The sequence below is a fragment of the Eubalaena glacialis genome, chromosome 11 (assembly GCF_028564815.1).
Source record: "Eubalaena glacialis isolate mEubGla1 chromosome 11, mEubGla1.1.hap2.+ XY, whole genome shotgun sequence".
NCBI classification, from domain to species: Eukaryota; Metazoa; Chordata; class Mammalia; order Artiodactyla; family Balaenidae; genus Eubalaena; species Eubalaena glacialis.
In genome coordinates this window covers 112,417,388-112,432,470 of record NC_083726.1, presented here as the reverse complement: position 1 = coordinate 112,432,470, position 15,083 = coordinate 112,417,388, and the positions used below count along the sequence as shown (strand labels likewise).

Genomic DNA, 15,083 nt, shown 5'->3' with positions numbered 1-15,083 from the left:
GGTCACCTCCCCAGACCCAGCCCGGCGAAGACCGGGGCTTCGGGGCTTAGGGACCCGACGTCGGTCGTACCGCGAGCCCCACCCCGCAAAGAAGGCGCCGCCGAGAGCTGGGAGGCGGCGCCGCGCCCGGGAGGTCGTGTCGTGGGCGCCGTCCTGGTGGCGGGGAGCGCACCGCGGAGGGGACATGCGATCGGAGAAATCCCTTACGTTGGCGGCGCCAGGGGAGGTCCGTGGGCCGGAGGGGGAGCAACAGGATGCCGGAGACTTCCCGGAGGCCGGCGGCGGCGGCGGCTGCTGTAGTAGCGAGCGGCTGGTCATCAACATCTCCGGGCTGCGCTTCGAGACGCAGCTGCGCACCCTGTCGCTCTTCCCCGACACGCTCCTGGGGGACCCCGGCCGCCGCGTCCGCTTCTTCGACCCGCTGAGGAACGAGTACTTCTTCGACCGCAACCGGCCCAGCTTCGACGCCATCCTCTACTACTACCAGTCGGGGGGCCGGCTGCGGAGGCCGGTCAACGTGCCGCTGGACATCTTCCTGGAGGAGATCCGCTTCTACCAGCTCGGGGACGAGGCCCTGGCTGCCTTCCGCGAGGACGAGGGCTGCCTGCCCGAGGGTGGCGTGGATGAGAAGCCACTGCCCTCCCAGCCCTTCCAGCGCCAGGTGTGGCTGCTCTTCGAGTACCCGGAGAGCTCGGGGCCCGCCCGGGGCATCGCCATCGTCTCGGTCCTGGTCATCCTCATCTCCATCGTCATCTTTTGCCTGGAGACGCTGCCGCAGTTCCGTGCAGATGGTCGAGGCGGAAGCGATGGTGGTGGTGTCTCCCCAGTGTCCCGGGGCAGTCAGGAGGAAGAGGAGGATGAAGACGATTCCTATACATTTCATCCTGGCATCACCCCCGGGGGAATGATGGCAGGGGGTTCATCCCCACTAAGTACTCTTGGGGGCTCCTTCTTCACCGACCCCTTTTTTCTGGTGGAGACGCTGTGCATTGTCTGGTTCACCTTCGAGCTGCTGGTGCGCTTCTCCGCCTGCCCCAGCAAGCCGGCCTTCTTCCGCAACATCATGAATATCATCGACCTGGTGGCCATCTTCCCCTACTTCATCACCCTGGGCACCGAGCTGGTACAGCAGCAGGAGCAGCCGTCAGCCAGTGGAGGCGGCGGCCAGAACGGGCAGCAGGCCATGTCCCTGGCCATCCTCAGAGTGATCCGCCTGGTCCGGGTGTTCCGCATCTTCAAGCTGTCCCGCCACTCCAAGGGGCTTCAGATCCTGGGCAAGACCCTGCAGGCCTCCATGCGGGAGCTGGGTCTGCTCATCTTCTTCCTCTTCATCGGGGTCATCCTCTTCTCCAGCGCCGTCTACTTCGCAGAGGCCGACGATGATGATTCGCTCTTTCCCAGCATCCCTGATGCCTTCTGGTGGGCGGTGGTTACCATGACCACGGTAGGTTACGGGGACATGTACCCCATGACGGTGGGGGGCAAGATCGTGGGCTCGCTGTGTGCCATCGCCGGGGTCCTCACCATCGCCCTGCCTGTGCCCGTCATCGTCTCCAACTTCAACTACTTCTACCACCGGGAGACGGACCACGAGGAGCACGGCCAGTATACCCACGTCACCTGTGGGCAGCCGGCCCCGGACCTGAAGGCAGCTGACAGTGGACTTGGCAAACCTGAGTTCTCGGAGGCCACTCGGGAGCGGAGGCCCAGCTACCTTCCCACTCCACATCGGGCATATGCCGAGAAAAGGATGCTCACTGAAGTTTGATGGATGCAGGCCGGGCCTGCACGGAAGGAAGACACTGAGCAAACCATCCCTTAGGGCTCCTTCTCATTCTCCACCACTCGCACCCCACAGCTCCAGGTGACTTCCTGACTCCCTCCCCTACACCCAGTGGCTGGCGCCAGGACCACACACCTGGACTCTCAATCTTGTTACTTGACCCCTGCAGCATCCAAGGTTTCTCCATCTGAGTGACATTTTCGAAATTCTAACGGTGCCACCCATTCGTGCCCATCTTCTGTCACATGGATGAGATTTCCATCTGACCTTCCCTCAAGACTCTGATTTTTCATGTCTGGGACTTGTAATATCTCTAGGAAGAGCGATGTTGACAAGATGGAAACCAGGCATACTTGGGTCCCTTTTCCCCTTAGCATCTGTGGCTTTGGGGCATGCCCCTGTCTTAGCTTCTGGCCACATGGTAACCGGCAGAAACGGGGGGACAGAAACAGTACTCCTTCTGTTGTTTTCCTCCAACACCCTGTAACACTGGCTGGTCATCCTGAAGAGGACCCCTGGGAGAGCCTTCAGCTGCCCAGCCTGAAAATATGCTATTCATCTCTAATCTTGGATGCAATTAGAGAAACTACAATTACACTTGGCCATTTAGAGGATATGAGAGTCAGTTCTGGACCAAAGGGGCCAATGGATTCTTCCAGGTGTGATCTGGCACAGTAGACATCAGTCTTTGGTCTCCACTTAGTTCTCCCCACTCTGATCCCCTGACTCTCTCTAGCTTCCAGGAAGGCTCCTTCTCAGAGCCAAATATTCTTCCTGTGCAGAGGAACTGGCAAAGGGGAACCACAGAGCTGGGAGAAATGACTGAATATAATCAAGCACCTGGCTTGACCGCTTATCAGAAGAGAGGTGCCACGGAGACAGTGCCGTCTCGGGGGGCAGAGGAGTCTTCTGCTGATAGCAAATTTCTCTCCCTCACTTCCCCCGACCCTCTCTAGCCCTCCACCCTTCTTCCTGGGAGTCTGACTTAGGATTGCTGTTGAAGGCTTTCTAAAGCAGACTCCAGCCTAAACCCACAGACAGGTAAAAGCACACATTGGATGCTAGCGTGGGCTTTTTTTTTTTTCTTTTCCATTTTGTGGGCAATGAGACAGGTGGTTTAGAGTAAGGAAGAAGCATTATTCCTTTGCTGACAGCCTCACTGTTAGAGGTTTTTGCTGAGTCAAACAAACCTTCTCCTGCTCTGGCCCTGGAGCTGCAGCCAACAGCTCTCACTGGTAAGGTGCCACCTGGACCAAGTCATCTTCTTCCGTTGTGAACCCCTGTTTCTGTCCCCTCATCACATTGTCATTCATTTGTTGCCTTGATCAACTGTGATGCACTGTTCTGAGCTCTCCTGGGTACAGTTCAGAAACCGAAAGGACTGTTAACGAGTTTTTAATTTTATAAACTAGGCTTTAAGGCTCCTTGATAAGAATTTTTAAAAAAATCTTTTCTCAAAGAGCAAACTTATGAGGGACGGCCTCTTGAGGGTTTTCTTGAGAGACACTGTCCGGATGTTGCCACACTTTACAGGGTAACTTGGGTGCCACAGTCCCTCTTTGTGCCTCAGTTTCCCCACCCATTCAATGGGAACATTCATGTCTTCCCCCCACCCCCACCTCATGGGGAATGGCCCGTGAACTCATCTGGGAGGCTGGGGATGATGCTATGCAAATGTGTGAACTTCCGTAATGGTTTCTAGTTCATTACCACGTTCCCCCATCTCCCATAGGCAAGGCCTCCCCTGAGAGTTCCTGCCTTGGATCCAGAGCCCATGCACAGGCCATTCTGGGCCATTAACTCTTTAAATCCCTCCCTAGCCTCTTGAACCGGGCCTTGGTCTTTCTTCTTACCCTTTGGCAAGGAGGATACTCTTTGGAGCGGTCCAGTGTGATCCTTTTAGGGCCAGACACCGTCATCTTGATTGGGAGCTTGGCTTCTCCAAACCTGAAATGCAGTAGGAGATGCTCATGATTCAGACACTTGCTCTGAGGCCATAAAGTGCCAGGTTTCCAAATGTCTTCTGGAATATTACTCCTGGCAGTTCGGGGGAAAGAGAAGGCCCACCCAGAGGCAAAAGGGATGCTTCCAGCGAGGGTAATGTTGGCACACGTATGCATGTGTCTCTGAATGTATGTATGTGCTCATCCTCATCACCATTTCCTTTTCAAGTCAGAGCATGCCCGAAAGTAAAGGGTTTACGGAGAGCTGGGCTCTCCAGGGACTCTGGTTGCCGTAGCAACCTTCCAGACTGTTCTCTCTATCTTCTGATTTGGGCAGCCAGGGAGAACAGGAGACTACGTATTCCCAGCTTCTGAAAGGGGGACGCCTCTCACATATGGGTTTAGGGGCTGCTAGGGCTAGGACAGGGGTGCGTGACCTTCGGAAAATGAAGGGGAAGCAGGTCCCCAAAGCTTCCTATCTGGACCTTTCTTCCAGGTTTCCCCACCCAGTCATTGAAGCTGCCTCATCCCACCCCTGAGTCTTCAGAAACTTGAATGTTAAGCAACTGCCGGTTAAACCAATGTCCATATTATTTTTTTTGAAATGGCCTTGGAGGAGACTAGCTTCTCCAGAGGCAGTCAAGCTGGGCCTCGCCAAGGCTCATACTAGTTTTAGCCCATAATAGCACTGTGGAGCACTCACGTCCTCGGAGAGAGGCTCCTCCCAGCCCTGAGAGAGACAGAGAAACGATGCTCCTGCTTCCCAAGGAACAGTCTAGCTCTTGGGAGGAATCTCATAGGTGGTTCATCTTAAGATGTGGAAGAAAAACTGAGAGGCTGTGACCTGACCTAGTTCCTGTGAAGGATTCTGCCAAGTGAGCCCCTCTGACTCTGAGCCTCTTGATGTGGATTTTGCTCCCTGAGCGCTGAGACAATCTGTGCCTGGTGTTGCTGTGACAGCTGGGGTGGCGATTTCGCAGCTGCCAGCGGAGGGGTTCAGGTCATCGTTACACCTGACTCGGGCCCACAGGAGCTCCCAGAGGTCTTCCTGGATCTGTGAAGCTCGGCTGAGACGTGGGAGATCCCTCCTGCCAGATCAGCCCCAGGAGAGAAGGGGACAGCTGGCCGTCTTTGCACCCGAGGTAGGTTCTCCTGTTGGGGAATTTCGTTCTGGCTCAGTCCTTCAGGCCAAATGAGAACAGGGGTGGGGAGGGGCAGAGAGAGGGCGGGAGAGAGTGTGTTTGGGGGAGGATGAAGGCTTTGGTTTCCTTTCCTCAACGGCCGCCTCGCTCTCTGTGTGTTTTTGTCTGCATCTACTTTACTCTCCTTCTCTGTTTCTGTTCCCACATTGCTACCTCCCTCCTTCATCCCCTTCATAAATATATATATATATATATATATATATATAATTTATGTATTTATTTTGGCTGCGCCGGATCTTTGTTGTGGCATGCATGTGGGATCTAGTTCCCCGACCAGGGATTGAACCCAAGCCTCCCGCACTGGAAGCATAGTCTTACCCACTGGACCACCAGGGAAGCACCCCCCATCCCCTTCTAATCACGCCCTTTTTTCTGTATTTACCCCTTCCGTCTTCTATTCAGTGTCACTCTCTCTGCCTTTTGTTTTGTTCTCACGTCTCTGATTTTCCCCCATCTGCTGTTTGAATCTCTTCTTCCTCCTCTGTGTATCTTTCTCTCTGTCTCTCTCTTACATTCTCAGGGGCTGGGAGCACCTTGGGGCATTTCAGCTGAGATTGCCCTTTGCACTGTAGGATGGCTGTGACCTAGGGTGTTTGCTCAGAAGGTTGTTCTCCAGCTGGAGGACCCCCTTTTTCCTGTCATCTTGGTACAGCATCCTTTCCTAGGGTACTCACCTCTGTGGGCAGAGTTCTGAGCTTCTGGAGCAAGGTGAGATTGCTGTGGGTTTAGAAGATGTCTCGGACAAAATTTCTTGAATCTGCAAGGATAAAATAGAGAAGAGGAGAGAGAGAGAGAGAAGGAACCTGATAGCAATACATTTCAGAGAAATACTTTGAAATGGCCTTAAGAAGGGTCCCCCAACCTTAAGAAGCTTACAGAAAGGTTCAAGACAATGGCACAGTGGAAAAAGTGAAATAAACACAGAAAAGAGGGCTTAGGAGGAAGGCATAGAGTAGAATTAGACTAGAAAAAGTCTTAATTCGAGGGCGACCTTCAGACTGCCCTTAATTCACTCCAAGGGTCTCAGAGCTGTCTCTCTTGTCCACTGAAGGCAGAAGAAAAGCAAAGGACATAAATGTCAGTGGTGCAAGGTGCGGGGGACACTCCTTGGCATGATGGGTTAAGATTCACCAACCGGTCCGTAGGGAGGCTCGTGCATCTCCTTGCTGGAGGTCGTGTAGGCTGATTCCCACCTGCATCAGGATATCAGGCAGCTTTTGGAGGGTAAGGGACATTTTCTAAAAGAGGATTGTGGTGACAGTTGTACGGCTCTATAAGGCAACCCAAAAAAGTCACTGAATTGTTAAAAAAAAGAAGTGACATGAGACTAATAACCTCAGAGTTTCACCTCTTGTCTGGGAGATGATTTGGTTTTATAAATCTGGAGGTTAAGCCTCTCTAAAGAGGGACCAGACTGCATATTCAGGATGGAATGACAGTTTTTTTTCTCTGCCACACGGGGACACTTTAGAGCTTTCATGCAGTTGCTGCCAGCTCCTCCCTTCCAGTGCCAAGAACTGTTTGTTTTCTTTTGTCTTGAATTTTGACAATGAAACCTTTGTGGGACTGACATGCCCCTTTCTTTTTGCTCTGAAGACAGGCCAAGCCATTCCTGGTCCGTGCAGAGCCTGCTTAGCACGTACTGAACTAGGATAAGCACGTTGGATGTGACTCATTCATGACAGAGGATGAAGGCAATGAACTCGCCTCCCCCCCCACCCCCTCCCCCGCCAAGGGGTTTATACTTTGCTGGCAAAACAGAAACAATCAAAACCTCACAGACAAACGCAGAAATCTCCACCTTATCTCTGTACCTGGAAACTCAGAATTCCTTAAGAAATTACACAGGAGTCAAGGTGTTTTTCTCCTGGCCTGGTCCCCACCCTCCAGCCGCTGATGGGGCCCCGCAGGCTGTGGTGCTTCCAGGAAACAGAAGAAGTAGGGGTGAGAGTCTTCCCTTAGCTCGTCCTCCTCCAAGAGTGCTCATGGGATGTCACTCCTCTCTCTCTCTCTCTCTTTTTTAAAAAAATATTTATTTATGTATTTGGCTGAGCCAGGTCTTAGTTGCAGCATGCATGTGGGATCTAGTTCTCTGACCAGGGATCGAACCCGGGGCCCCTGTGCTGGGAGCGCGGAGCCTTAGCCACTGGCCCACCAGGGACGTTCCTGTCTTTCCTCTCTTGCTCTTACTTGCCTTCCGCTCGCTAATCCATTCCTTCACCACGACCCCCCGACCCCCGCCCTGGCTGCTTTTCCTCACATGACACCTTCCGGTCCTGCTGTTTATCATGCCTTCTCTCCGCTGGCCGAGGCCTCGCTTTTGGCAGTGTTTTGTCCCCCGGCATCTCTCCAGAAATGCCAGGAGAGATTTCCAGGGAACACCGTCCTCCCGGGACAATCTGGCTGGGACCGCCGGACCGGCTCTGATTGTTTTTGACTGTGCGTTATTGCCCCGGGAAGCAAAGTTTGGTCTAATTCTAGCTTGTCAAGGTCACTTAGGGAAGGAAAAGAAATCCATTCTTTAAACCAAAAGATTTCCTCTCTCCATCCCACTTGACTCCGGGCTGCCCCGGGGTGCGCGGCTCTCTTGGACCAGAGTCAGACTGGAGCCTAGGGCTTTTTGGGAAAGGGGACCTCTGGATGCAGACCACTGGGAATGAGGACAGATGGGCTCTTAGCTCTCGTGTTACCATGTCTCCCGATGAACCACTTTCCTGTTCTGGGCTCGAGGTCCTTGTGGGGTTGGAGAGGGTCATTTCTTTCCCTTCCTCTTGCTCTGAACTCCTAGAGAAAGGCATTGATACCACCCCTTGGTCCCCTATATTTTTAAACATTTTTATTGGAGTCTAGTTGATTTACAACGTTGTGTTAGTTTCAGGTGTACAGCAAAGTGAATCAGTTATACGTATACACATATCCACTCTTTTTTAGATTCTTTTCCCATATAGGTCATCACAGACTACTGAGTGGAGTTCCCTGTGCTATCCAGTAGGTCCTCATTAGTTATCTTGGTCGTCATCCCCTTTGTTCCCTAAAGAAGGAGTGGAGACCTCTCAGTGAGCACTTGGGAAAGGTTATCCAAAACAAGTGACTGCTCGTTCCCAGAACAAGAGAGAAAAAAGAGGCGGACACCCTAGTAAGTGCCATCAAGACTGGTCTCACCTTGGCTGTCACCTAACCTATTGGGGGCCTAGCCCTGATGGGGTTTCTAACAATTTTTTTAAAATGTATTTTATTGAAGTAGAGTTGCTTTACCATGTTGTGTTAATTTCTGCTGCACAGCAAAGTGAGTCAGTTATACATACCTAGATATTCTTTTTCATATTCTTTTCCATTATGGTTTATCTATGACAATTTTTTCTTCTTTTTGAGCACACCTCCGACTTCATCCTTGCCACTGTGGAGGGGCTTTTCCTTTAGTCTGTCCCGCGCCTGGCGGACACTCTTTGCCCGACCCTAGAAACATCCTGGAGCCTTAAGCGGCCTCTGTCACAGGTGCAGGGAACGCAGACAGACCCCCGGCTCTTTGGCGAGAGTGAAATCAACATCTCCAAGGAGCCTGCAGCCGCGCTGTCTGCGGCGCTGCTATTTTTGACACGCTTGCTCTCGCTCCCAGGACTTGACAACCGTGGTTTCCAGGAGACAGACAAACCCGCTCTTGGCAGCAGAGACATTGTGCTTTGGAAAAAAAAACACAGGAAGACAGTCCCGCGGCCAGGAGGGGCCGGGACCATGCCTTCTTTCTCCTCCCGGAGGCTGGCACCGGCCAGCGACGTTGTGGATCTGAGGCTGTGGTGCCACCTCCTCCGGGGAATCCATCCTCTCCCGTGGGAGTGGTCCTAACAGGAATGAGAATGGCGCCATTCATTTAAAGAAGCATCTCGAACACGTTCAGTCCTTTCAGACATCGTGTCATGTAACAGAGGTTGGGAGCCTGGACTCTGGAGCCAGATCGTCTGGGTTCAAATCCCACCTCTGCCACTTACCTGCTGGGTGATGTAGACCAAGTTCTGAAGCCTTCTGTGCCTCAGTTTCCTTCTCTGTAAAATGGGGGCATAATGGAGCCAGTCTCACAGGGCTGTTTTGAGGGTTAGATGAGTTAATATAGGTACAATGTTTATGTAATATGTGACACCATGTAACACTATGTACACAGTGGGATAGGCAGCCATCTGTGAGCACGATCCAGAGGTTGGTATTATTATCAGTGCTGTTATCCTTCAACAACTAAATGCAGTGGGAAGGCTAGCCATTGTTTTCCTCTTTGGCAGATCAGACAGTTGAGGCTCAGAGGGCAGGTTCAAGGGCATCCGGCTTCCTTGTGGTCCATCGCCCTCAGGGGAGATGTAATGAACAGAACGCAGTGAGGGTCTGATTGGTACTAAACAAGAAGAGAGAATGAATTCGTGGTTCCTAAATGTGTACATAGGCTGTTTTTTGTTTGTTTGTTTGTTGTTTTTTTTTTTTTTGGCCGTGCCGTGCGACATGTGGGACCTTAATTTCCTGACCAGGGATTGAACCTGGGCCCCCTGCATTGGAAACGTGAAGTCTTAACCACTGGACCGCCAGGGAAGTCCCGCATAGGCTTTTATTTACATGCCAGTTTGTCTTTGTGATGGAAAACCAGCAAGCATCCTATGCTCTTTTCTTTCTGGGGCTCTGAAGGCACGGAGCTGCATCTACATCTTTCTAGAGGGCCTTTCCTCACTCCATCACTATTCTCCTCCCCTCACATTTTAGCATCCTTGGCGGGTCACAGTCCTACAGCCTTCCTCACACACTTCCTCGCATCCTCCTCCTTGGGACAAATGCAGGGTCTCACAGTTAATCCTCGGGACGGAACCCACAAGCTGGACCCGGCTCAGAGTTTTCATCCATTGTTCTAGTGGCTTTCAAAATCCCACTTCCCCTGGTCCTCGCCCTCAGCATCCCTCTTTCATGTCCCACTGCGCCCTTTCCCCTTTGCCGGTGGGATACCCGCTGACATTCCTCGGCTGTTTTCCAGCTGCCCTTTCTTCCTTTCAGGCAGAGGGTACAGGAGACCCCGGAGTCGGAAGACGCTGCTCCCCTGACTCCCGTGGGTCTCCGTTTGCTTCCACTGTGACAGAAGGGCCGCTGCTGCACTGGGGGTCCTGACTCGGGCCAGAACGCCGTACGCACCCTCAGCTCATTCCCACAGTCACCGCAGTGTCCCGTGGGACACTGCCTTCCCCATCCTGAATTCAGAGCTGCCTTGCTTTTGGAGTCAGAGAACTTGGGTCTGAATCACTGTCTGTTAGCTGCACCTCGTTTAAACCTCTCCAGTCTTCTGCTTTGCCATCTGCAAAATAAGGAAGCAGATTCCACTTGCCCCACTTGGTTGTCACGAGGCTGCAAGGGAAAGGGTTTAGCAGGCCAGACGCTCTCAGCAGGGCCCCGTTCTCCCCTCTGCCAGGCAGCCGAGGGGGCCTCAGTGACACTGACCAGCAACCTGGGGTGACCAGCCACCTGCAACTCAAAGAAAGGGGGTCCCAGTTGACTGCAGTTTTGTTCTCTGAAACCAACATTGAAATGAAATATGACATAAAAATAGACTCAGGATAGCAAGCTTTTTAACTAGAAGGCTCTTTTCCTAAAGGATTCACAGCACAATCTCTTTAAATAAATTGCACTTAAGACATCACTTAATATAGAGAAAATAATCTGAATATGTCTTGTAAGAATATGGTGGATATACCGGTAATCTTTTTTGTTGGTTTCCAACCAAATACGATGCAGAGTCTCACTCAACTCCGTCCCATGAGCACCGGCGTATTGGGTAGGGCAGTATCCAGGGTCACAGATGGACAGATGAGAGAGCTGGGAGGGGTCATAAATGCCCCCCTTCATGAAGGAGGGGTCTGATGTGGACCAGAGGAGTGACTGACCCATGGTCACACAGGCAATCGGGGCAGAGCTGAGCCCAGAACTCAATGTTTTCTGACTCCAGTGCAAGTATATTTTTCTATGGAAAATGGAAACCTAAGGATTATTTAAACATTAAAAAAAAACAACAACTTTATTCATTTCCTAGCCAACCAAACTCCTCAGCAGAGCTGCCCAGGAAGACATGGAATGAGTGCGTTTGAATTTCATCTCTCTCCCCTGACTTTCCAGGGGGCAGAGGCAGCAGGCCAAGCTAAGAAATCCTTAATCAGACAACCAGCTCCTGGATTTTGAAGGAAGGACCTGTAAGTGTTACCCTAGTGTGGACCAAAGGTACTTTTGCGCAGGGAAAAAGAGGTTTGTGTAGTCTCTGGCATCTAATCTCACTGAGTCAGAGGTTCTTTAACCTTTTAGGGCTTCACTTTTTCTGTTAAATTTAGTGACTGGGCTGCAGGAAACCGTCTTAGATTAGAAACCAGGAAAGCTGGAGGTTATTTGAGACTTCTGTATTTTATAGAGGAAGGAAGGAATACAGAAGGTTGGCCTCTTACCCAGCAGTGCCGACTTCTGATGCCCTGGGAAACAGAAATCCTCTTCTAGGCTCTTCTCTGCCTTTTGTTGCCCTGGGAGAGAAAGAGAAGTTACCGTTGGGTTACAGATCACTTATAAATCACAGGACTAGGGGCAGGAAGAACCAAGTTTCCAGAGGCCATGGTAGCTGAGCCATAAATCAGACAGATGCTCGCCGGCTGCTTAAAGGCAACTGGGCATCACTGGGAAGAGACAAAAGTCTGGTGTGCTGGGGAAAAAAGCTTGTGGCCTGCGCAGGACTGCTCTCTGCTTTAGAGGATGGGTCATGCTAAATGTCTGTGCAGCATTCCAGACAGCTATCACAAAGCGCCTAACCTGAGACTCTGCAGGTTATTCCTGACCAGATGTCCTAAATCGGTAATGTGTGGGCCAAATTTGATGAGACACTAAGAAATATTGGACATGACAATTACATTTCCATAAAGGTAGGAAGAATAAAAAAATGAAACAAAATACAAGAAAAGTTGGAAGATTTCACATGCAGACCTGGATATTTGTTTTCTTCTGAAAAACAATAGGTCTGGTCTCCTTGGTCCTGTGTTTGAGTTTTTCAACCTCAGTCCCTTTGGAAGGGCTGGGTGCTCTTGCCAGGTGCCCACGGAGGCTGGGGCCCCTGTCGCTTGCACTGTGCCCACAGCCTTGGGTTCCTTGTAGGAGGAAGACATCTCCCTATGTGTGCATTTCCACCGCAGGTTGGAACATCAGAGACGGAACGGGTGCCCTGTGCAGGGACAGATGCCACCTGGCCTCCTTCATCTGGTGACCGGTGGACTCTGGCATGTGTGGCCGCTCTCGGAAGCCCTCCTGTGGGATCGCGTTGGACTGAGTCACAGCAGACTGTTAGGTGGGGGCGGGAGGAGGGTGGTTGTCAGACACAGACAGTGGGGATGGAGGCGAGGGCTGGCAGCGGGAGAGGAGACGGTCACGGCTCCAGACGGGAGACAGTCATGTGGCTGCAGGAGAGCAGGGGGCCTCGCAGCGATCAAGAATACACTAAGGCAACGTATAAATACAACACCGCCTCTGTCCCCTGGGGCTCTCTGCCATCACCCTTGTGTAGGCACTCAGCACCCGATGTTAGAATTATTGCAATAAAACCATTCAATCTGGAAGAAAAAAAAAGTTATGTGCTCTGTCCAATTACGTAAGCAGGGAGATGTGTGAAACCATTAAGGACTTCCGTCTAAAATGATAAAAATGAGCAAAAGGCAAACTGCGGTGTTTAGATATTTCCGATTTGAAAATGACTTCCTGACGTCAGATAACTAGGCGTCCCCCATGCCTGCTGGCTGGGACTGGAGAGAATTGAGAGCTGGCATTCCTAAAGTGGGACCACGTGGCTTTCCTGGGTCATCATAGGCCCCGCAGCACGGGCTCTGCATCTGTCAGCTGTCTGCGACATCACGACCCCACCGTCAGCCCCAGATCCCTTCTTGCCCCTCTTCTGAGATTCTTCCCAGCGAGTTTCAGCTCCCAGGGGAACACTTATGTGTGTGAGATTTACTAGCCGAAAGTTAAATAATTGTAGAGTTGGAATCATGTCCAACATTATCGCTTTGGGAGACAGATAAGAAAGTCTCTCCTCTTTTCATTGCTTTATGTGTATAATTTCATTACAGTATTTCAGGGCTAGAATTCAAGTGGAGAGTCTCAAAAGCATTCTGAGTTACAGTCAGCCCCAAATCCTCAGGATTCCAAGAGAGGGGTAGATTTCACGGTGGTCATCCCTCACTGGGGACAGCTTTCACTGCTGAAAACCCAAGTTTAAAAGGATGCTGTAACCCTTTTCCTTCCCCTTCCCCCAAAATATTTACCGTTTCCAGGAGTGTGGAAAAAATGAAATCAGGTTAGGCTTAAAGGAAATCCATCATGGCCTTCCATCTTAATGCTTGTCTGCCTCACTTTTTCCAATAGACTCACTTCTAAAGTTGCTGTTTTTGCCATGAGTGTGCGTGTGCACGCATGCACACACGTATAAAAATAATAGACTTGGGGCTTCCCTGGTGGCGCAGTGGTTAAGAATCCGCCTGCCATAGAAGGGGACATGGGTTCAAGCCCTGGTCCGGGAAGATCCCACATGCCGCGGAGCAACTGAGCCCATGCGCCAAACTACTGAGCCTGCGCTCTAGAACCCTCGAGCCACAACTACTGAGCCCACGTGCCACAACTACTGAAGCCCTTGAGCCTAGAGCCTGTGCTCTGCAACAAGAGAAGCCACCAAGATAAGAAGCCCGCCCATCGCAACAAAGAGTCACCCCCGCTCGCCAAAACTAGAGAAATGTCGCGCACAGCAACGAAGACCCAACGCAACCAAAAATAAAAATAAATAAAATTAAAAAAAAAAAAAAGACTCATTTCCTATCAGAGGTGTTTTCAATAGAAGGGGGCCTTTTCACATTAAAAAAAATCACAATATAGCTAAGTTTACATGAGAATACCTAGTCTACAGAAAAATGAACCTCAACTAGTTTGTGGCATACTTCCTACCATCCTAATTCCTTTCTGCAGTGGTGGGAAAAGGAATGCTCTGGTATTAGAAAGGGTGGGGATCGCTGACCAGATCTGAGAAAGAAAGAGCCCTTTTGTTCGTTAGCAGAAGTAGGGTATATTTTTCAAAACGTATGTTCAAAAGTGAGAACTCTAAGAGACTCTTTACCATTTTCCTCTCTTTCTTACTGCATTTTGGCTCTCGAGGTACTGAATCTGCCAGCGTGCAGCACTGCATTTTCCATGCCTATCGCCGTGTCAGGAGAGGCGGGATGGGAGAGCTGACACAGTTCTGAGCCCCTAGTTTCTCTTGTTTTCTCTAACCAAGTAGGAAGCAGGGATGTCAGCCAACCTGGGAGTCAGCCTCCACTGCTGCCACCACCCTCCGGTTGTGCAGCTCTGTGGCCTTGGGGACTTTGGGAACCTCTCTGAGCTTTGGTTTCCTTCTCTGTAAAATCGGACCGTGAATGTGGTAGCATCCCTCATGGTGGCTGGTAGAATTTCATGAGATAGTGCTAACCAAGGTGCCTCACACAGCTTGGCATGTAGCAAGCATCCAATCAGAGAGCGTTATTATTTCCATGATCTCTTTCTTCTTTCCCTTGTTCAGTGGGGTGCTGAGGCAGCAACAAGCCTCTGAAAATTGTCCAACCTTTAGAACCAGTGGAAACCACTCAAAGCTTTCGTAAATCAGTCCTTTGGGAGATATATAATAGTTTCTCTCACTTTGCAGATTTAGACTTCCTGACCTAACCCTGACCACGATTCAGCTATTCAATCATCAGATACTTGGCTGTCACAGAGGTGACTCACATAAAGGGGCTTAATGCCATGTTAGACTTGAAAACTGCTTCCATGCTAAAAAAGCCAGCGAAAGAGAATATCCAAGGATTCTGATAAATTCCTTTAAAAAGAACATGAGCAATGAGGCGACTTATCCGTTCAGAATCCCTGGGAGTAGTGGGAACTTCCAACTCACTTAGGAATTAACTGAACGTGTGAGTGAGTGTGGAAAGATCGTGTATCTCAGCTCGTTACTTGCCTGGCTTCTGGGCCCAGGTGGATGCTTCCTTGAGTGCCCAGCAGCTCATAAATACGCCTTTAGTGAAGTGTTTGGGGTCGAGCGACGTTCTTCTTTGGAATTACAACACAAGCAGGTGGAAAATATGACTC

General features: G+C 50.9%; 2 protein-coding genes across 2 annotated transcripts in view; both read left to right on the top strand.

The window, feature by feature from the left end:
- Nucleotides 1-15,083, top strand: part of GALNT8 (polypeptide N-acetylgalactosaminyltransferase 8) — a 118,559-nt gene that overhangs the window by 71,950 nt on the left and 31,526 nt on the right.
- Nucleotides 185-1,768, top strand: KCNA6 (potassium voltage-gated channel subfamily A member 6). The gene has a single exon (XM_061204850.1). The coding sequence runs from the start codon at nt 185-187 to the stop codon at nt 1,766-1,768; it is 1,584 nt and encodes a 527-aa protein (XP_061060833.1).